The sequence below is a fragment of the Chelon labrosus genome (assembly GCF_963514085.1).
Source record: "Chelon labrosus genome assembly, chromosome: 5".
Taxonomy (NCBI): Eukaryota; Metazoa; Chordata; class Actinopteri; order Mugiliformes; family Mugilidae; genus Chelon; species Chelon labrosus.
This window is the reverse complement of record NC_140341.1, coordinates 24,423,319-24,446,671: the sequence shown is the minus strand read 5'-3', so window position 1 is coordinate 24,446,671 and position 23,353 is coordinate 24,423,319. Positions and strand designations below refer to the sequence as shown.

General features: G+C 41.8%; 1 protein-coding gene across 1 annotated transcript in view; it reads right to left on the bottom strand.

The window, feature by feature from the left end:
- Positions 1-21,201, bottom strand: part of LOC311488246 (neuropilin-2-like) — an 88,086-nt gene extending 66,885 nt beyond the window's left edge. Inside the window, exons 1-2 of the mRNA XM_084544834.1 lie at positions 19,184-21,201; positions 8,387-8,567 (exon numbers count right to left, since the gene is read on the bottom strand). Coding sequence (XP_084400960.1) covers positions 8,387-8,567; positions 19,184-19,259 — 257 coding nt within the window. The 5' untranslated portion in view covers positions 19,260-21,201. The remainder of the gene's footprint in view (positions 1-8,386; positions 8,568-19,183) is intronic.
- Between the last annotated feature and the right edge of the window lie 2,152 nt (positions 21,202-23,353).

The window sequence follows — 23,353 nt, the reverse complement described above, 5'->3', positions numbered from 1 at the left end:
AGCCAATCAGTGATTTGCTGAGTGTTGCCACAGGGAATGACAACAACCCCAAATTTGTTTCTCCTACACTTTTCCTTGAAATCCATTTGCTAGCACGCAGCACGATTTTGTTTCCCCCTTTGCTTAAATAAAGAAAAGGATGAAAAAGCAAATGTTGGTTCCAAAACATGTAACATGGGAGGATTAGAGCTAGAAACAAGGACAAGCATTCTGTGAGCACAGATTGAGTTGTGGAGGCAGCCTTAAAGCTGACTCTAACATTTGACATTCTGGGAGATTTATGAGTCTGTGTTTGTGTTTTGGGGGTAGGGGTGTTTCAGTAGTGAGAAAGCTTCCCAAAGGCTGTCTGACGGGAACCAGCGAAGAGGTTTAGCTACAGATGAACTTCCACCCCTCCTTCTTCTTAATTGCCTTTCACACAGTCTCTCTCTCTCTCTTTCTCTCTCGCTTTAGGTTTAGAGTTGTCTTCTTACACCTGCATGTTTCTTTCAAACATCAGGGGTGCCTTTAGTGGTAGACAGAGCGTCTGCACAGTAAACACATACACAGACAGACAATAAAAAGAGCTGTGAGCAGGCCAGACTTGCATTTAAGTGTGACAGAGTATGACTGGAAGAAAAACAGACACAATGAAAGTCTATTATCAATTAAAGTATCAATAAAAAATATTAATTATTAACTTAAATTGTTAGTCAGTCTAAATTTAAATCCAGGATCTTCGTGTTTTGTTATTACTGTATTTATCATTACCGGATATCAATTTGAACTGCACTAAAACAAACTGAACTTAAAAAAGAACCCTTAACCCTTAAGGCATCAGTTTAATTTCTTTCGAAAAACTGCTAAAAAAAACATAACTGATTAATATTTGTTCAGCTTTTTTCCGCATAAATCTCTTAAAAAACTAATGCAGCACAAAACTACCAAAAAAATCAATAATTTTGAGGATTTTAACCCTTTAAATGCCTGTTTGATTTATATATATATATATTCCATAAAAGTAATTTTGGGGGGCTGGGGCATTTTTTTTTTTTTAAATCAGACTTGAATATGACCAAGATTATCTAAAATATTGACTTGAATGCATTATTAGTTTTTATGTAACATCACATTTTTTTCCCCACAGTGTTCTGTTAGATAATTTATTTTTTATTTTTTTATTTTTTTGAATTTCAAACTTTGTGCAGAGAGAGACTACAAGAAAATTGTGCCATATGAACTAACACTTATGGCTAAACAAAGAGGAAATGGACAAAAATGTCCCTTGAGGGTTCACTGTGAATCCATTCCTAAAGAACACACTAATAGTAATCATGAAATCAGCTGTAGCTATATTGGAACTGGAAATGGCGGTTTCTTCTCACTTGCTGACTTATTTTTCGAACTACTAAGTGTTCCCATCCCAGTATCATGTTTGTATTTTGCTGCATTGTTCTATTATTGCATGAACACTTTGCAGAGAGGGAGTGTAATCACTGGTGGCCACATGCAAGAAGTTATAAAAGAAAACTCAGCTTCATACATACATACACCAACTCTCTCGTGCTCCAGTCATGTGAATAACAAAAATGCAAATTTAATCAACATTTTACAAAGATACTTTAGGAGTGTCCATAAGGAGGCCAAACTTGACTGTTGGCTCTCAGTCAGGAAAAAGAAGTATTGTGTTTACAGATGCCTTTTGCAATACTGATAATCCCCATAAGGCCATACTGTAGTTCAGCAATTGCTACTGATCTTTTTCACTTACTTCTCCATCTTCTTCTCATAATTATACAGCCTAAGAGACACTTGCATTAGGAAAAAATGCAGGAGACAGTTAAATTCTGCTGCAACCAAAAGACTCTTCTGGCTCCTGGAAAAAAATAAATAAGAGTCTCTAGAGTTATCATACCTACTGGACAGTATGAGAATGCTTTCTAAAAATGTTATTAGATTATCGGATTAAGAAAATCTACTTCTCATTAGTAATGTTAATAATATTTAAAATAGCCACCCTATTAAAACATTGTAATTAGATTGAAATGGATTTGAAATGCATTAGTACAACCTACACTGGCACTGTTTAGGATATTCATAAATCTGTGTAAACTCACAGCAGCAGCAGTCTGTCCCAGTTAATAGAGCATGAGGAGGATAACTGACTTCACTGATATCAAATAATAGGCGCCTATTACTGCAGACAGCTGGACAGTATATGAGTGTACATGTGTGTGTGTGTATGTATGTGTATGTCCGGCAGTAGTCTCCAGGACAACCAATCGATTCCTCATTATGACTTTAGCACACATTGATTAGGATCAGTCCTTCACCCACACACATACACACACACACACACATATACACACACAGTTATTACAGTAACAGACATCGATCAGACAGACCTTCAGGGCCCCCGGGGAGTGTCTGTAAATCAGAGCACTGATATAATCTACCTGAGGGTGTTTGTGTGAGAGACCTGCTTGGAGCTTCACAAATCTTCAAATTTCTTTTTCGGTAACATCTGGTCTCTTAAGCAGTGGAGGGTAACTTAATCTAACCTTCCACTGGGGTTAAGTGTCTGTTTATCGGCTCTGCATTGGCTTTGGTCTCAAGTCCTCTTGTCTTATTTGTGGAAGAATAATCTGCATCTCAAGCTGTAGAAGAAGCAAGGCTCTGACACAGAATCTTTCACTTTCCTCTTTACGGTTATTGAAATCAGACATTGAACATTTAACAAACTGGCAAAGGTCTGGACAATTTAAGCATCCAGAAACAAAATGTGGAGGATAAATATTATTTTATTTTACTGGCATTTTAAGTAAAAAGATTAGCTTTTATTTTTTTCGTATTGTTGGTGGCCATAATGTACAATACCTACTGTTGGTGGTTATCTGTATTATCTTGTAGCTTAGTGGCAGACAAGTGGGGAACAGCTGATTTCCTAACAACAAAACAAGAAATGTCTTTCTACAAAAACTGCAATCTGATCATGATCCCTGCTTTAGGGGTAAAAGCATGGTTCACATTTCTTTGCAGGCAGGTGGTGTAGTCACTGCCTGAACGATTTCCTGGTGAGGAATTTTGATCTACAACAGTAGGTAAATAAACCCCAAGCTACATGTTGCACACACATTGTGTTCTAAGGACATTTCCTAGCATCTCTCTCTGCAGCTTTGTAACAACACCATCTTTTAGCTTTGTGTCGGGATGCCTGTCTGGATGCATGACTCTCCTGCTGGCAGAGTCACTGTGATGTTAATTCAAACATGCAGGCAGCTGCTAAATGCCCACAGCTGGTAATGGAAGAGCCACTGTCACTCCACGTGCTGTTCCTGTCATCCTCCCTCTCTTCACGCAGTCTTTTCACCTTTCCCTAAACCTTTCTCTTTTTGCCGTTCTGCCCTAAGGCCAGTGTCAGATCCCATCTCTCTCCCTTTTGCTCCTCTCTCTGCCGTGTCCCTGGGACTTCTGCCTCCCAGTCAGGTGTGCATGTACATTACGCGCATATGTGACAAGTTAATTCTACATTACCAGGTAGCAAAGTTCATATTCGATACTTGGCACAGAAGAGAAGAGAAGAGAAGAAAAGAGAAGAGAAGAGAAGAGAAGAGAAGAGAAGAGAAGAGAAGAGAAGAGAAGAGAAAACAGACCTAGCATGAAGTTAAATGATTGATTGAGGCAGAGTACAAAGACAAGGTCTAAATCATTAGTGAAACCATTATCGTTGACTGCAGCTTCTCTGTCATATAAATCACTTTTTAACACGCTGCTTTACTCCACACTTATTGTCTAAGCCACACAGCCATGAAAAGGCCTACGTGACTGTCTGCCCATCGTGCTTACACGGTATAGCTAAATATCTTTCTCTTTCTACTCTTTATGAAAGCCTTTGCAATCCTTAAAACGCATGTACAGTACAGCATGGTATGATCTGAGTTAAAGAAAGAGAAAAGTATGGGGATGAAAAGAGGCTAAGAAAGAGACACACAGAAAGAGAATGAAGTGATGTGTAGATACGGATAAAAGGAGATGGGGACTAATACAAAAAAAGAAAAAAGAGAGGAACATGTGAAAATAACCGAAGAAGAGAAAGGAGAGGAAATTGTGACATTTGGATTGATGTGTACGTTTTCTGATTTGCAATACCGAATAATAATGTGGCTTGTGAAAGACTGACACAAAGCAGAGGGAAGAAGGTGAAGAGAGGAGAAGGTGGGAAAGGACGGGAAGGAGGGAAATGAGATGCATGCAGACAGAGGAGATGAGGCCAAAGGAGGAGGAGAGGTGATGAGGAAGGAGGCAGGTGGGAGGAGGGAAAAGAAGGTGGGACTGACAAAGTTGCAAGAGCAGATGAAAGATGATAGATGGGGTCCATTGGGCAGTGGCGAGGGGGTGTGGGAGGGGTGAGGAAGGGTGAGATGAATACAGGAGCAAGAACGGGGGAAAGAGCCAGGAGGAAAGAAGAGAGGAGGCAGAGGGCGAAGAGGTAGCTGTCAAGATGATTTGAGCCTGCCCTCAGCGGACCCTGACGCTGCACTTTTCCCTAAGCGGCTGTGTGCGTGCGTGCGTGCGTGCGTGCGTGCGTGCGTGCGTGCGTGCGTGCGTGCGTGCGTGCGTTCCTTCCAAACACTCCAAATAGAGATCTTGTTTGCAGAGACAGACTGGTGCAGCGGCCTCAGAGGAAAATGTGAAGCAGACAACCAACCGTCGGCTGAGAAATGGCAACATACTGTAAACTTTGAGAAACATTTTCTAGCTCTGCTTCGACCTCAAATATGCCGGAGAGTGCCATGTCAGTCAAGAGAGGTGCTTCACCTCTAGTCTATGAATACAAAAACAAGTACATTTTCTCGCAAATATAATTGGGGGAAAAACACAAAGACTACATCTAGACACAAAACTGTCAGAGAACTGGACTTGCAGATGTATTGAGATTTGGCATTTAACTTCGGCAACAGTCTGACATTTTTGCATCTAAGTTTATTTTGTTTCTTGCTGAGAGTCAGAAAAGATTGATATACACTATGTCTGCCTTTTATATATTAATTCATATAAACACTGACGTAATAACACAATAAGAGAACTGTGTTAAATCACAGTCTACTACTACTCAAATACACTCCAGTACATAATACTCTTTATGCTAAGCTAAGCTAACCTTCTCATTACTGGAGCTTCATATTTAATGTACACATGTGGTCCATTCATTTTTTTTTTTTTTATCTAACTCTGGAAAAGAAACCAAGTCAGCACATTTCCAAAAAATGGTTCGTTTGAGCTGCTGATTGAAACATCCTTCCTCGCCGTAGTTCCAGCCGGCATCAAACTGCTTCTGAGAACTGGAGCCCCATGAAGCATCACAAGACCTCAGGCTTGTTGGATATTCATGGCTTCAAAACAGCCTCCCTCCATATTTTCCAGCATCAGATCAGGGCGGCTGAGTCAGACCATTTCTTTATCTTTCCGAAACTTAAGATCCAAGATTCACACCCACTTCATGCCATGTGCAGAAGTGAGACCATGCTTGGTCCGACTTTCTTTTAATGGCTTTTCCATTCATTACACAACTACTTGTGGAACTCTTGCCTGTCCAACCAAACGCAACACTCTGAAGGCCTTTAAGGAGAAACACATATTTATACAACGTTGTGTCTCACCTTCCTCCGGGACAGCTGGTTTTTCACTGTTTAGAACGGCATCCGCTTCATGGTTCCTAAAATCCCTTAGGTTTGTTGGCTACAAGTGAAACCAAACACAAGTCTCTCTCGGATTAAGTAAAGAAGACACTCCAAATAATTGGACACCTGATATTTCCTAAAACTAGTTGGACTTGTTTCAGTCCAGTTGCCTATGTTTTAACTTTGTTTTGGGATTTACCATGATCTAGATGACTGAGAAACTTTTCATATAGACACCATCAATAAAAAATCAAGAAGAGGCAAAAAAGAAACTGTAAAAAGCCTCCTTGTGTACTAGTGTATCATGTGGATCAGACATAATGAATCACACAGAGGCCCTACAAATACAGCAGATTTATGACAGAAACTTGTCATATATGATGGACTGCTGTGATGCCATGGTGAGTACAATGTGATGGGAAAAGGAAAGTCACGGTGAGTCTTGCTTGGCCGTGGATATAGCTATCTTAGCAGGGGCCTTTTTTTTTTGTCTATCATTGTCCCTGTTGGTCTATCTGGGTCCCCTCAGCCGTTTCCTTTCACTTAAATTGCTGCTATAGATGAATCTTAATGAAAACATCTCTCTTCTCTCTGACAACCACTCCATCGATTTTGACTGCAGAGCCAGCAGAGTGCTTGACAAAATGTGATGCATTATAGATTACAGATTCCCATGTTAAATTGCAATCAGGGCCGTGATAGATGAGATTGCTTCATAATAGTGACATAATAAAACAATCCTTGTCTGACCTGGGCATGCAGATTCACAACAGTGCTATTTGTACAATGTGCGTTGACAGATGCCAATGTATAATGAGTTTTTTTTTTTTAATTAATGAAGAGAGACCGGGAGGAACCATATGCCTGTTCATAATGCAGTCTTTGTCTGCAGGCATAGATGTGTCCTTTGTCCCAACTAGTTGAGTGTGTGTATTCTCCACACCGTAAACCTCAGATTAACAGCAGTGCTCTGCTTCTCATAGATGTAATCCACAGGCTTGAGGAAAGAAACCTACAGATAATTTTCTTATGAGCGCATTAAGTGAAGCAATAGACAGAGACGAGGACAGTGACACTGGTGTGTGTGTGTGTGTGTGTGTCTGTGTCAGGGTCAATCTGTGACCTCTATACATGTGCACACACAGTCCATCAGCTTCTTTTCCTTGGCCTCTTTACCCCCTAAACCTAACAGCTCAATTTCAGCCTACTGCTGCACACACACACACTCAGGGCACTGGGCGCATGTAGACCTAAATAGCTCTGCGCCATAGGGCACTTGTAAATAACTATTAAGCTTGAGATGTAACCACCAACACTGCAAATATCTCACTGCTACTGGCTCAGTCTGGATTATGTCTGAATGATTTTGGAACATGTGAGTGGAGGAAATTCGCCTATCTATAATTGATATGGCTGAAATGTTAATAACTGGATGGGAAAGCACTGGAACAGAGATATAAGAGGGGAGAGGTTAAAAACTGTAAGTGTGACTGTGTGTGTGTGTTTGTCTGGGTCTTCTCTCTGTGTCACTGGGTTTAAATAATCAGCCTTTTGCGCTCACAGTGCCCATAATGCCTCAAAGGTCTCTCTTCTGCTGTGTGTAGGATGCATTTATCCTAGAAGTGGCAGTCACAGAGATCAGCAATGGCTAGTCTTTTTTTCTTCTCAGCATATGACATTGAACTTTATGTGATTATTTCATAAAAATGTCAGTATTTTTGGGCACTAAAAACACATTCACAAGAACTTCCTTTTAAGACACTCTACACAGGTGGGATAATGATATGGTCTGGCCGAACATGCTGCCTCTGTGCGATTATCAATATTTATTTTAACTGAGACATTATCATATTATTATATTAATTTGTTTATCAATGTATTTTATTGCTAACTGCCTTGAGCCACTGTGATGGTTCAATGTGTAGATGCATATCAGGTGAGGATCTCTTCTCAAGAATGGAACTATTTCACATCTTGTGTGACAGCTGGGGTTGGGGTATGTTCTTGGTGGGATGGGATTATGTCATGTTTGCTATTGAGTTTTTTTTTTTTGTATGGGTTTTTGCAAAAATCTGTAATTTTAAAATGCACAAGAATTCAAAAGAACAGTGAAACAAGTTTGTGTTGCTCCCTTTTTTTAAATATGCATTTGCATAGTCTGTTTGTTTTTTTTAGCTAGTGTCATACCACAACGCCAGCAGTTTTTATGTTTCTCTGCATTCCCGTTCGTCTTTCAATCTGCTGTATCGCTGTATTTTTATTTCCCGTTGCGTAACTGTCTGCCTTTCATTCAGCCTCACCATACCACCAAAGCCAAACAGCCCAAAAACAACAATGGACACCAAATCCTCTAATCTGTGTTAATTCTTCCAAAGTGTGAAAACCATTGCTGGAACAGTAAATGTGTTGTAATTAGACTCTGATAATTAGAGACATGGGACCAAGGGAGGTCCCACAGTGATTATTATGGGGATAGCTAAAGCCAGAAAAACAGGAGGAGAGTGGGCTGAAGTTCATCAAACATACCTCTCCACATTTCTCACGCAGAGACAAGCTGGTGGAGACAGAAACTCCAGAGGAAAAGACAAGATGTAAAACTTCTCATCATTCCTCAGCTCTAACTTCTCAGGCAACTTTGGATCCTTTAATCCACTCCTTTTACTCTTTTTTTGCCAAACCCCTTCATTATCTAGCCACCCCTTGTTGGCCATGCATCTCGCGCTCACCTGCAGTCGAGCTTCTCAATTTCAAAGTGCGGGTTGAAGTTGAGGACGATGCGTTGCGAATGCTCGGGGGCCGTGATGATCCAGCGACAGTTCTGGTGAGGTGGATACTCCAGCGGGTAGCCGGGGGTGGTGATGTAGCCGGCATCGCTGGCATCTAAGCGGCCACCGCATGGTTCAGTTGCTGGGTGGGGAGAGAGAGATAATGAGGATCAGAATGTGAAAATGAGATCATCTTATGACAAGTGAGGTAAAGTCAAGTAGATGCAGACTTGTTTGTTTTTTGCGACTTTGGTGGACTACATCACCTCGTGTAACATGGAACTTTACATACTCAAGTATTATAAGTGTTTAAACTTTGCCAAAATCATAGGATGTGCTTAATATTTAGTTAGTCTGACAAACTGGAATAAGGGCAAACATTATAAAACAGCCAACAGCCAAAAGAATGGGAGAATAAGAGGGCATAGGTTGAGTGAACTATGGTGAAGAAATAAATTACTATTGTCAGAGATAGAATATTTTATTTAAAATGAAAACAGAATAGTCCCCCAATAACAATTTGTTACTATAATAACTTCCTTCCGAGCAGCAGATAAGTGCAAAGTATCATCAGGTTCAGTGTTACGGGCTTATCAAGGCTGAACTGGAGGATGTGTGACTCATTCAAATGAACTTAAAATACTGTATATTCGTTCCTTGTGGATGATATTACTCTCTAAATGGAGCGAAATTCAGATAAGAATTGTGTTTGCAGAGACAGGAAGTGAGAATAAAGTGCACATGTGTCTCTGTGTGGACGGTGTCAAAGGTCAACGCAGCATCATGATGCACAGAGACTTCATTCTGGCCAATGAAGACTCGCACACACAGCTTTCCAGATGCCGCGGTTACTGTCACAGAGCGGATCCACTTGTCAGCAGTCATAAGTCTGTGTCATGTCATAAACAATACCGCACATTCACCGCCACAGATGTACCCTGACATAGATGGGTAACTCATACATGTCTGTGACACCCAGCGGCATAACACACACAACTCTACTGTATGACATCTATGGCATCTATTGTGCAAAAGGCTGGCTGCCCCCACGAGGCGGACCATGCAGGCTAGCTGTCTGAGATGAACTTCTTCATTGTTTAAGATCCGCAAAACTTAAGTTAAACCATCAGGGCTGACATACGATGAATGCAATGCTTGTAAAGTCCATTCACTGCCAGTATACTGGCACAGTCTGAGCCATAATCAACCGGAAACAACTCAAGAACCGAGGTTCTGTAATTTACTCACTTATCATCTCCATGGTGACATGTAGTTACAGCACGCTAGTGTTATGTCTTTCAGCACTTGCAACGGATGAATTATAATTGAGAAAACTGATTGATCAAATGCTTTGCGGCTGTTATTTTAAAAACTACTGCATCCACTGAATTATTTCTGCACAACAAATGTGATGATACAGTAGATCTACAACAAAGCAGATGGATTTTCAGCAAATATTTTGGAACAAATGATGGCGACAATGGACCAGGTTATTCCAATAAAAACAGCATCTGTGAATGCCAGCTGCTTGATGGGAAATATTTGGCTGGTAAGCAACGCCTAAAATAATTTCCTGTTTTTGGGAGGAAAGAAAAAACAAACTCGCAATCAAGCTCCTGACTGTGTTATTCTTTCAATCATGGCTAAATAAGCATCAAGGAACCTGCGTCCACATAAAAAAAAAGAAGCAATATCTTTGTGAAAAGACTGCAGAACTTTTTGGTCTGCACCATCGAGCCCGCTTTGCTGTGACGTTTTATTTATTGCCACTGTGCTGAGAGGGGTGACATAGCCAAGTCAAACTACTCAGCAGAACACAACATGTTTTAACGCTATTAATAGACCGGCTACTGTAAACCTACTCTGAGAGGAGTCACACACGCAAACGTTAACACGCGCGGGCACAGAATAAACACTTTCTCAGGCACCGTCTTCCAAATCAATGCGAAGAGAAGGTCAAACGGACATGCAAGTTCAAAATCAGACTTTTTTGCCACGGATGCAGAATGTGCAAGCACGTGATCTCATGAATACCATACATTTAAGAGTCAAATGAAGACTGAAGCAGAGGTCAGATTTCAGCACTCACGCACAGAGTGTGATTGACATTTTGGCATCTATATATGGTCTCTACCTCACCCTGTCTGCAAACAATTAGTGATCACAGTCAGTATCTCTCTGTCTCTGTCAGCTGCTCCCTCGTCCCTCATGCTGTGAACCAACTAGTCCCGTCGATCTCCTCCTATCTGTATCCAGTCTCCCTGGTGACATACAGTTATACAGGAGTAGAGTTACCAGAGCTATGTAACCCAGTCAGATGCATTTCATCTCAGCACCACCTGGATTAGTGTTTAACCACTCTGGAATCTCACAGCAGCATCAGCCAAACACCACTTTTAGCACACTGCTTAGCTAACTGTATCTAACAAAAACTCTGGGGGAGTTGATGCAAGGGGTGTAAAATCTGATAGTGAAATCTAACTCAATTGCTTGGGACTCATGATGCATACTTAGTTGGTAGTGGGCTTTGAATGTGAGTAGAACTCTGGTACAAGCAGAGTTTAATTATACCGACACAAAGTTTATTCTTCTTTTAACATGTGACCACGTTTCTCTTTCCTCTGCTTCAACTTTCAGCGGCAACCAACCAACTGGTGGAGAGCGGGTGGACACGTCTACACCTGTGCAACAACGTAGTTCAACAGAATTTGTCTTAGGAGCTTTTCTCCATACGCCTATCATTTTTCTTAACACATTGGCTCATTCTAACCACACTCTCTTCTCCCCCCTCTCACCTCTGGCATGCAGCCGATAAAGACGGCACCTCAGAGTGTCTGATGAATAAGGCTGGCGTGATAGGGAGGCAGGTGCTGTGTGCGCATGAAGTATTGTGTCTGCTCTGCTTTAAGGGTCTATTAATCTCCGGGCATCCTCACACACACAAAGTCATTCAACTATTATCGCATCCCAACAGGGCGACGCACAACACAACTGAGGTGGTGAGTGCATGGATGGCATCACGTCCTCATGCATGAGGTGCCGTTTTAAGAGAATTCATTCTCATAAATACTGTAGATACGCACACATTGGGTTGTCAAGCCTCTGCAGCCGTAGGACAGTCTAAGGGTGGAGACGTATTTGTTACGGGAGTGAGAGTTAACTGCTATCTTTACGTCTAAAAACGAGAGGGTGCATAAATGCAGCTTCCAGAAATAAATCTATAGCGATTCTCATTTGCATTCCACACTGTAGCTCTCAGATTTGGCCTGCAGTGAAGGAAGTGTAGACTGCGTGAGTCAGAACAGAGGAGATGCTGAGTTGGGGGAAAAAAAATGAATTCATGTCAAGAATGATCAAGCAGGTAAAAGACAGAATCATCCTTTAACATCATAACCCAGCCTGCTCCAATCAGCTGCTGAGGTGGCAGTCTACCCAGTACCACGTCATACTCTGGGTGCTTATACAAGACAAAAGGTGCCATATCAAATCATTACATTCACTTTACCTCGGTGTGTCTGTCCCTCACATAAACCCTTCCCTTCTTCTTGACCCCCGTTTTCCCACAGCGCCACATCTGCATCTGTGATCTTCATGGATAGTGACTGTATTTAGAACACATATTCACAACAAATGCACAAACACAAACCGATGAACATCACTTATGCCCCTTTCTGCCTTAGACATCAGTGAATTCACGCCACACACAAACAGACACACACAAGATAAGCAGCGGTAAATGGTGCTAAGCAGTCGAGCAGGGATATAAGACAGGTCACTGCATTATTTATGGCTCTCCGCCACATTTAGTATTGCATCCTGATAACACCTATTCAGCAACTTTTCCCCACATGCGCATACGTCGACACACACACACACGCACAGTTGTACCAATCCAGAAGTGTATCACACTTTCCACAGTCCCAAACGTGCACAAACACACATTTCCACACGGAGTTGCTTTGCACAATTGAACTAGATCCTTGTTTGTTGGCCCCAAATGCAAATGATCCGACCCTGTTTCTAAGCTTTCTTACAGATTCATTTTTCCCTCTGAGGGTGTCTGATTTAACTCCAAACAGACACATTTCAGCCTTTACTGATCGATTCGCTAGTCTGCAAGAACTTGGCTAATGCGCTGGAGTCCGCATTACTTTCCATTGCCCAGACCTCATAATGAAAGCATTAGTGGCTGGGTAATCGTTTGGGTATGACAGTGAGAAAATGTGTCTTACTCATCTAACCAGAAAGCTAGTTAGGAGGAAGGCTACCAACTTATTATCCACCAACAGCACAGTGAGTCCCAGTCCCATTCTCATTACTGTGACCTTGTAGGAAGTAGGTCCCAAAATATAACAATCAATAAATTCAGACCATCTGCATCAGCGCTTGAGGGAAAATGCTAATTTCCCCATTGATTTCTATGCATTTATTTTAGTATTTAAAATGCATTTTGAGTGCAGTGGCTCAGTTCCAACATCAGAAAGCACTCACAATAGGCTTTAGGCACTGTTTCCTTAAACGGCAGAAATAGAGATACATTTGTAGCAAAAACCCTTTGTGTGACTCTGGGAATATGAGAAATACTGACAATAACAACCTGAAATGTATTGTTTGGATCCGAACCAAGGAGCTTTTAGTCACTGAAACCTGGGAAACCTCAGGAATGGATAGAGAGAGAGAGAGGAGAGAGAGAGGGGAGAGGGAAGAGAGAAAAGGCAGAGCTAGAGAAAAATAAGAAAGGGAGATTAATGCCAGAACATCTGTCTTTCATCATCTGAAAAGAGAAAGTCAGCAGCTCAGAAAAGCTCATTGGACAGAAAATGCAACCCACACACACACACATACTCACGCAGGCACGGATACATACAAACAGGTGGGGCTGTGCTCTCCAGGTGCCCTGCATTAAGACAGTGGAAAACTACAGCGAGCGTGTGTTTGTGTGTGCATTTGTGTAAAGCAGAGACAATGATGGTGGAAGACTACAAAGCATCTGAGAAAGAACAGAGGGATGGTAGGATGGGAGGAAATGACTTGAAAACATAAGGCTGAGTGTGTATTGCCAAAAAAAAAAAAAAAAGTACCGACATAAGAATTAACTCACTGGAGCACAGACACCTGATCTATAGCCCTTTAGAAAGTAGAGAGCATATAACAGTGGACAAGTATGAGAAAGGGTTTATTATCTGTGTTGATGACACAGATGACACCATCCGGACTTCTTATATGTATGTATCGATAAAAATAAAGATTGAATAAACATGGATGCTCGTGGGTTCCTGCACCGTGAAAGATATTTTGGGCATGTCTCACTTGAAATTCTAAACATACCACGAAAAAAAGTTTGCCAGAGACATTCGCAGTGTTAAAAAAGGATATGCAGGTCTGTTGCATCTTTAGATTTTAGTTTGAAAAGCTTTATTCGTTATCAGACAATCTTTCCTCCATTACTGGGTGACGTTATTAGTCAGTCTAATATACTGACAATAGACTCTAAATCTGGTCTTTGCATTTAAGTAATGGGAAAAGTAGTAAAAACAGCCTTCTCAGCACTTTACATCATCCTTTCAAGACAGGTATGAATGGGGCTCTCTAACAAGTTGTGTGAATGGATTTCCAACAAGTATGGGGAAAACATAGATTGACAGAGTCAGAGAGTGAAAAAACAATGAGTGGTTGAAACAGTAAAGAGATTTCCCACCGTGGCAAAGTGGAGCGAAACGGAGGTGAGGGAGGTTCCTTAATCGGGGTGAGGGAAAACACTGACACAGGGAGGTGTGGAGAAAGAGACAGAGTGCGCTATTAAAGAAGAGCCAAAGTGCCATGAAAAGGGGAAAACAACAAGATGATTCAGCGTGAAGGGAGAGAGAAAAAGGAAAACAACCTGTGGCCTCGCACTGCTCTTCTCTGGAGGGACTGCTGAAGAAACAGAAGGCTCAGCGACGACACAGAGTCCCTCACACACAAACACTTCCCTTTGAGCGCGGAGGTTTTAAAAGAAGCGAGGACAGGCAAATATCCTCATTTGAAGCGTTTCCATGATCTCCCGTTTCCCTCTGAGGACGTTCGTTCTTCACAAACGCGCAAACACGAGGACACGCGCTCACACACATGTTGATTTGCCTATCCTGCCTAATTACACCAGTCATTACCAACGGCCAGTGAAGACACTAGAATACTAACAGTTTACTAATGACATGATAACTGTAATTAGAACATCCTGCTGGACTCACTAATTGTCCTTTCCCTTTTACAGATGAGAGAGAGAGACAAAGAGAGAAGTAGACTGTGCCAAAGGTTAATTGGGCTAATGTTTGTTCGCTCATTGCAAACTAGGTTGTTGATGTCACTGGAACAGGCCCTCTGTTATTAGGCTATGATTACACTAACAACTGAAACACTAACGTCATCTCATGTGATTTGCTTTTTTTTTTTAATGTTGCACAGCTAATTAAATTCACTGCATTTGGATGTATTTGCACAGGCATTTAAGAGAATGAGAAAAAGACAGCAGTCTGAGTCGCTGGATGAACGAGGATAACTCTTAATCCTCAAACCAGGTGGAAAACACCTGCAGGATAATGAAATCAGTTCGAAGAACGTCTCCTGCAAAGTTTCACCTGCCACAGATACTCATCTGTCATATAAAATGCTTCACCGCGAAGAGACAGTTTGCAAAGAGTGAACAAATCTGTTCCATGCTATTTTAAGTCAACTGCTTCCATTAATTGAAACTGCAATTTAATTCTTATCGAGATTGTAAGACAGAAAATTAAATATTTCACCTTCAGTGTATCGTAAGAGTATGTATTAATAAATTATATTCCTTGGCCAGGAACAGTCCTGTGCATGGCAGAGGAGATGAATAAAGGCAGAGGAATAAATCTGGGTTGGTTTACTGCAGGTGGCTCCACTCAACTACTGCTTCACACTCTGCTGCTTTCCTCTTATTTCACTAATGCCCTATAATACTCTCTCCCCCTCGGTTTCTCCCCTTCCCTCTCTCCCTTTTGCACTCCAGAGCACTCATGATTCTTCGCTCTATCCATCTCTCTGGCTTCATTGTTTCAGCGTGCTTTGCAGGGTGGAAAATTCACAGTCCATGTTAGCAAAGTGTCATAAATAGACTTTATATTACAATTTCCTCCTCTCGGGGTGAGTAAATCATTCACAGCATCTGACAATGCAGTAGTAATAAAGAATGTCTCAACGGGGGAAAGAAATAATCACACGAAATGACATGAGAAATACACACGCAAACACAAAGAAACTGATTTCAAAGTCACTAATTGCGTTTCTTTTTATAGCCGGCTGCAGTATGTTTTGCTGCTAATATTGAGCATTCATTTGCTCATTTTTTTTTTTAATGTGACTTTTCATAATACACAGCTGCATTACAGTCCTTTCTAATTGTACTGGAAGAAACAAACAAATTGTTATTTATAGAATATAATGTGTAATATTTCAAGCTAAAGACTGGGTTTGTGGCAGTGAGTCAATTCATCATGTAGTGAACTAAAATTGGGCTATAACCCCATTATGTGAGCAAATGACACGGATGATTTGTTTTATTGATGGCCATCTGACGCTTACAAAGCATTATGACCCACACCAATGTAACATTTAATTATTACGAGCTGACCCCTGGGCATTACAGCACCTTGTATTGTTAGACGTGGAGCTAAAGCTTGAGGCTAGAAAATAACAAATCCATTTGGAAGCCCAGTCGCATCATACATGGTGAGCATGAAGCTCAACAGTAGCAAAAGACTTTTGATTCTGCAACACAATGATCAAAAAAATACAGGTATGTGAATATATCCTATTGTGGCTCGTGCAACCCTGCAGAGCATATACAACACAAACGCAATTAATAAGTGAACCTTAAACTAAGTTTAACTATTTATTTCCATATCCACTGGAGGGGTTGTCTGTTTCAGTCCTTTTTTTTTACAAAATCTCAGCGGTTAGTTTGAGCCATCAAAACCTGTCCTTAACGCATACCTGTGGGCAATTTGCCACACTGTTCATGTACTTCTTACACACACTGTCGTAGTGATCCTGTTTCATCATCCAGCATGTATCAGCAGAGACACTATAGAAGCAGACAGCTGGTCTTGAGTGGCCAATTATGTCCGTTTATCTCTCTTCCAGGCACAGCTGTGATCAAACGGAATGAAGAAACAGGATCAAGCAGCGAGGCTAAAAAATCATTCTTCCGTTTCGTTCACTTCTTTTTGCCGCTTCCCTCTGCCTGTTTCTGTCTCGGTTACTTCCTCCCTCTGTACTTCCATCCCTCCTGCCTCTCGCTATATATACACTTCTTAGTCTCACCATGCTTCCCTTGCTCATCTCTCCGGAGACAACAGAGTAGATGCATCTATAAAAGTTTACTGCTGAGGAAGCTTCATTCTGCACTGCCTAATGCTGAGAATGTGCGCGTGTGTTCCAGTGGGCCTCGGTGTACCAGTAGGGAGATCTCGAGTGGAGTCCCAGAAATATGAAACTTCACCTGCTGTCAGCAGATATTCTGTTGTCAAAATATTAACTTGTCCTCAAATAAAATAGGTCAAAATCTGTTGTTTGTCAGTGCCTTTCAAAATGACACATATGTTTAGGACGCTGATGATCAACGTTAAAAGAAAATTGACTGAGCTAGTTAAAGAATCTGAGTCAGTGTTGATGAAGTCAAACACTTCATTCATCCCCCACGAATGCAAAAGTTTCCATGTGAATGTTTGTAATAAGAGTCTCACTCCATACTTCCTGCTTTGGCATTGAAAGTACTGTAAATATGAGACATTCTAAACTGTTGGTCATATCACTAGATGTTGTTTGTCTAGAAATACCATGAGCTTGAATACTATCAGCAGTTATTAATCACCGGTGAAAATCAAAACATTTAGATGTGACACCGCCCTTGCCGACTCTTTGCAGTGGCCTAAACTCATTTTCAGATTTCAGTTAAAGTAGAAATATCCACACAGACAGCAGTTTCCCGGAACAGAGGTGAATATGATGTAAAGAATGCCTCCATTGTGCTCCCTGTGCTCTCCATAACAACATTTGGCAGACGGGCCGCTCAATCCAAGTCATGAGATTTGCAAAAGCTTTGAAAAAAGTCCTAAATCAATAAAACCTAGAATGCAACCAACCTTCTGTGCAGCTACACTTTTTCACCCCCGACCCCTTTATGTAAATGCTTTATGTAAAATCTCAAATCTTAAAGAGAGATTCAAATGCTAACTTCTCAGACTTTTTTTTTTGCTCAGATAAGAAACATAGGAAACAGCCATTTCTGTTTGTGGTAAAAAGAAACAAAAAAATCACCTTCAGATAATAGAAAATTTTGCTACTAAAAACTCTCTATAGGAAAATCCCTATAAAGCGTGATGTCTGTTAGTTTTTGGTCTATCTGTATGTTTTTAGCCAGCTTGCATTATAAAACAGCCAGTCCTGATTTTCGGTTCTGCCAAGTTTCCATAAACGCACACCTGTGGCAGAATAGACCTAAAACCGAATTGGATTTCTTGGCCTGAAGTCAAGTAGGTTTATTTCAACCAAACAAACTAAACTGCAGGGAGCTCCTATAGACTTTTCAGTTTCCTCCTCGTGCGTAAAGATTATCTGGATACGCACAAAACGCACAAAGACTTAAATTTCATTAAAGCGTACTATTTTGCCTAAGCGCCTTTAGCCTGTGACGTTTCTCACACCAGAATCTGTGCATGTAAGGTCAGTTGTTGATGTAGTTTACACAGCAGCACTTCACAGAGACTCGGGGCTGGACAGACCGTTAACAGCTTGAGTTGTTGCAAACGGAGAGGAATCGGACTCCGCGGAGCGCAGGAGCTCACAGTGGCCCGGTCAGACTCGCCGCCTGTAACCTCTCCACGCTACTGGTATCAAACATGCGGTAACCGTAAAGCTAGGAGGTGCATTTCGCTGACAGACTTTAAGTAAAAACTATTTCGAGGAACTTCATGAGACTGCGCCAGAGATACATTATGCAATAAAACGAAGTGCGAGAAGGTCACTAAAACTGTTGAGAAGTTACATTGCGGACCTCTGACAATGAAATTTGTCCCCACGGAAATATTATAAAACCCTTACAGCTGTTTGCATTATTGGAAATCTGCCCTGACAACGGCAATTAATTAATCTACAGATTAAGAAACAAATCCTATTCAGGTGTTTTTCAAGGCGATATATTTTTTTTATCGATACAAGCCAACATGCTTCAGTTAGGACGGAGTGAAACTAGAAGTGGAATGGAAGAGGGAAAACATAGCTGGTGGTTATTATAATATCAACATTTCTGTGTCGGGTGGGAAAAAAGAATGGTTTTGTTTTCTCACTGTTTCATCTTTCTGCTTTTGTGGTTAACGGCGACCGAGCGAGTTTGGTCAACTCCGTTTAGTTAAAACAACACAGGCCATCCTAGAGCAGTGATCTCTGAACGGAGCTAAAACCAAACTAATTAATACCCTTCAGTACTACTATTATGGCTTGCAGTAGATTGCAGGCAGGTGTGCGAACAAAATGCGTAATACTGGCTTCCGTAAATGTGTTAATTTTCACATTCATTGCCGATTTTAAATTGGGGAAACAACTTTTTCCTCCCGCACAAAACATGCAATTTCTTCCGTCTTTTAAGACTCTAGTTGTTAACTGCACGGGGAAGTTCTCTCTCTCAGAATTTCCATTCAACACCTCGTGTGACACATTGTTTTAAGCGGGCAGCAGAAGTGTCAAACTTACCCCCTTCCTCTGTTTTTACTGCTGAAGGGAAAAGAAAAGCCAGTATACATCCACAGAACCATGTGAATAAATCCATCTTTCTCCCTCGGATGTGGAGGAACAAAATCACCTCTTCTCCTCCTTTGTGATTTTATTCAGTTTATCTGAGACAAAGCTGTAGTCTCCACTTTCCAGTCCGTTTCCACAGTTCTCTATTTCTGTCGAGCGCAACGCGACTGGTGCCCGAAATCCAAACGCCGGCGTGCGTTCACCGGGCTCTCCAAGAATATCACGCTGGTGGTAAGGTACAGTTTGTGTGAACTGTGTTAGTGTGAGACGGTAATTCTTATCTCGTGGAGACCTGTCAGCTGAATCAGTGCAACTCAGTCTGAAATCAGCGTAATTGGTTCTCTACACAGAGTTTTAAATCCATTGCGGTGCGCTCAGTCGGCAGCGCTGAGTCCCTCTGTCAGTCCAAACACCTTGTTGACAGACAAAATCAAAAATGTCAAAGTAACTAAAAAAAATCAGTGACTGTAGCCGCAGAGAACCATCAGAACCGTCTGCAGACAACCATTAAGTTTGTCTGAAAAGGAACAACTATCAGGTGTCTGTCCTCCCCGGATCGATAAAATATCCCCAAATCTGGATCAAGTCTGGATCTCTCTACAAGGGACGCATTTTCTTGGTTAAAGCACGAAATGTTCTTCCATCGATCCTCCTCTTGCAACGCTGTCCCAACTACAGTCCACTCTTGGGCAAGTGATAACCCAAGATCTCCTTGAAGAGGCAGCTCCGATTTGCGTGCGTAAAACTGGTCGGGAGAAAATAAACGTGGTGCCTCTCCACTCTCCTCCCACAAAACTGTGCGTTTCTTTTCTAAAACACGCTCTTCTGTGTCCGCTCTCTCTCTCTCTCTCTCTCCCTCTCTCTCTCTCTCTGTCTCTCTCTCTCTCTCTCCTTGACGCGCCGTATTTCTCTCCCTCTCTCTCTCGTTCCCTTTCCCGGCAGGCTCCGGCAGTGCGCTCCTTCCCCTCCGATCTCCGCCGGGTTTGTGGCAGCGAGCAGGACTGCTCACTCAGTCCCCTGCCTCGGTGTGCGTGCACGCCATGCGCGCGCGTGTATCGGATTACAGTAGGCACCTCGGCCCGCCTCCATATAGCCCCTCACTGATTAAAGAGCAGTTTCATCTCCCTCTCACTCCATTCTAGCTCCTTTTGCCTGGCCAACTCATATCTTACTATCTCCGTTATTTTTCTGCCACTTTTACCAAATGTATTTCTACCTTCTCTTTCTATACCTGGATTTTATTCTCCTTTCCTCTCCTCCTTCAGTCATTCAGTTATAAAAGATAATGGAGGGAGGTTGAAAGAAGAAAGGCAGAAAACAGAGAGAGAGAGAGAAGAGGCCCACAGCACAGCTTTATGAGCTTTGTAGTACTGTGCTGGGAGCTTTAAAAACAACCTGCTGCTGGTTTACAGCATGACAAGAGAAACACTGACACTGTACTGTAGCTGTACCATGCATGTAGAGAATACTGAGAGAGCAGAAGAATCTGATCGGTAACAGAGAAATCAGTGATCAGAAATACTGCAGTCATAATGGTATGAGGCTGAAGTTCATTTTTCTTCTCTGTGAAAGAGGCAGATTTACTTGTCATGCAGAGCAGCCATTGTGGTAATGATGTCGGAGCTCCTGGATGCAAAAATTCACACACTCTTTTATGCACACACACAAACACTTGTCTGCAAGCCAGGGCAAAAAGCAGTTTACCAAGGGCGCATGGGTCAGTGGCGAACAGAATTTAAACAAGAGGCAGAGGATAGACAGCAACACGATGCAGACACACAAACACGCACGTGAATAAACACGTTCACAGCACAGGCACGGGCATGCATTGATACACACATACTGATGGGACTGAAAGAGAAGGTGACTGGATTTGTCTCTGTTTACTGAAGTGAGATTTTGAGTTTAAAAGCATGCTACTGTTCACACACACGCTCTGTATCTCGCCCGTTCATCCACTCTCAGCAGTATAATAGAGGGAGCATGTCAGCGGGAGGTGTGTTTTAGTAACACCAAAGCTCATGATCTGAAACACTAGCCCAGTCTTGGCTCTTACGCTGCCTTCCCAGGACACACCCTGCGCGCATTCACACACAGATGCACACACATGTGGGCTATAATGACACAGCTGAACTCACCACTGGCCACTCAAAAAAAAATAAAAATAAATAAAATCTCTTGTGCACTGAGATCTCGTGGGAAGATAATAACACGACTGCTGATGCTTTTTACATCTCGTGCCAATTATTTATAGCCCCTTGAACGTTTCCCACTCAAGGCTCTCTGAGAACAAGCAGACTTAAAGCGATATTACTTGTTTCTTTGTATCGCTGTACCTGATTATTGTAGGTAGCTGGTAAATTTGTTGATCAGATTCGTGTTTACTGTTTCAGCCCACTCAGTTCAGAACAGAGACACATGACACACGGGTGCGCATACACACCATCAAACTGTCACTCAGATGTTTTCAAACATCTCTGGAGGTCTTAAGGTATTAGGTTCTTTTTCCGTGACAGATTGGTGTGTGTGTGTATGACAGAGAGAGTAACGGTCACCCTGCTCATTCCTCAGGTCCTGCTCGTCGTTCGACCTCTGTAACCTGTCTCTCTCACCCCTCTCGCTCCCTTCGTCCTGGGTCTTTCCACTGAAACTAAAGCCAGTCTGGTTTACTGGATCTGTCAAGTGATGAGAGCACATAACAGTCACATGGTAATGTCAATGTAACATTCATCTGCTCTGTGAGTGACCTAACTGAGACGATAAAAGGCTGTTTGCCATTGTTGTTGTTGAATATGAATGAATAGCTTTTTTATTCAATCCTTCAATTGAAGAATGTTGAAAATATTGTAAAGGTGTTGTTCAATTTGCTTGTTCAAATGGGGAAAAAGCATGCTGAATGCAAAAAGCATTGGAAATCTTAGTATCCTCAAACTGGCAAGAGGAATTTGGACCGTAACCTCAAGAAATAAACTTCGTGAATTATTGTGAATCACACCAGCATGGACCCAAACCTTCTAGACTTTCCTTTCACACATTCTTCTGTATAACTTACAACAGCGTTGTGAAACAAGGTTATGCTCATTCTTGACACCTTTTCTGCTTGCCAAGCATAGACTGGGTTTCCAGAAGTCACCACTGACCTCACGAAGAATCCATCTTAAGGCCATGGACAGAAATGTTCCATGTTGCTCACAGCAGGGTATGTTGGATTGCAAATATTATTGGAAACTGCCATCATCTGCCATCATGGCACAGTAACATTAGGGAGGTTATTCATCTAACCTGACCATGCAGTTGATTAAATATGTTAATAAATATACGCTGCCCCATACCCAGTGTAAAAGGCAGAATCTTTTAACTATTGTGACTTGTCTGTCAGGTTGCGACTTCGAGTCTGATTCCTAACTGAACAACTGCACTTTCAGTTGTCTCATGATACTGAGTATATTCCCACTAATTTTGAGTGAATTATTAGCATAAGAATTACATATTTTTTAGTTTAGCAGGTTTAATAACATTGGGGAGTGCAACATACTCGTTTGGGAGTTCTCTCAGCTTGTTCTCGACACATCATCGACACATCATCCGGACAGAACTTTTTTCTCCTGTGGTGTCCGACAACTATTCTGTGATTGGTCAGAAGTCTCCTGGTTAGAAATCGGCATGAAGTGTGTGGATGCCTGCTGAATGAACGATGTGATCTGACAGACACGGTCGACAAAACGATTGGCCGACATCAGAAAAAAAAGCCTCTTGTCGTCAATTTCCATAGATTGTATATGTCAATCTTCCGCTACTCCCACAACTTATTACAAGTTGTAAACGAATATTAGCATCTCGGAGCTCACATAGTAGCCTCATTGGTTGCCGCTTGAGTGGCCTAGTCTAGCATTTTCCGCTTTTCCGCATTAACCACGCCCACTTCTGATTTCTGCCCAATCACAGAATAGTTGTCAGACACCACGCGAGAAAAAAGTTCTGTCCGGTTGCAGTGTCTAGAACAAGCGAGAACTTCCAAACAAGGGCTGCCAGAACAAATTTCTTGCTTTTCACGGAGAATGTAATGAGTTTGTTAAACAACCTTACAACTTGAAAGGCTCGACCTGCGATTCTTAAAGTGAC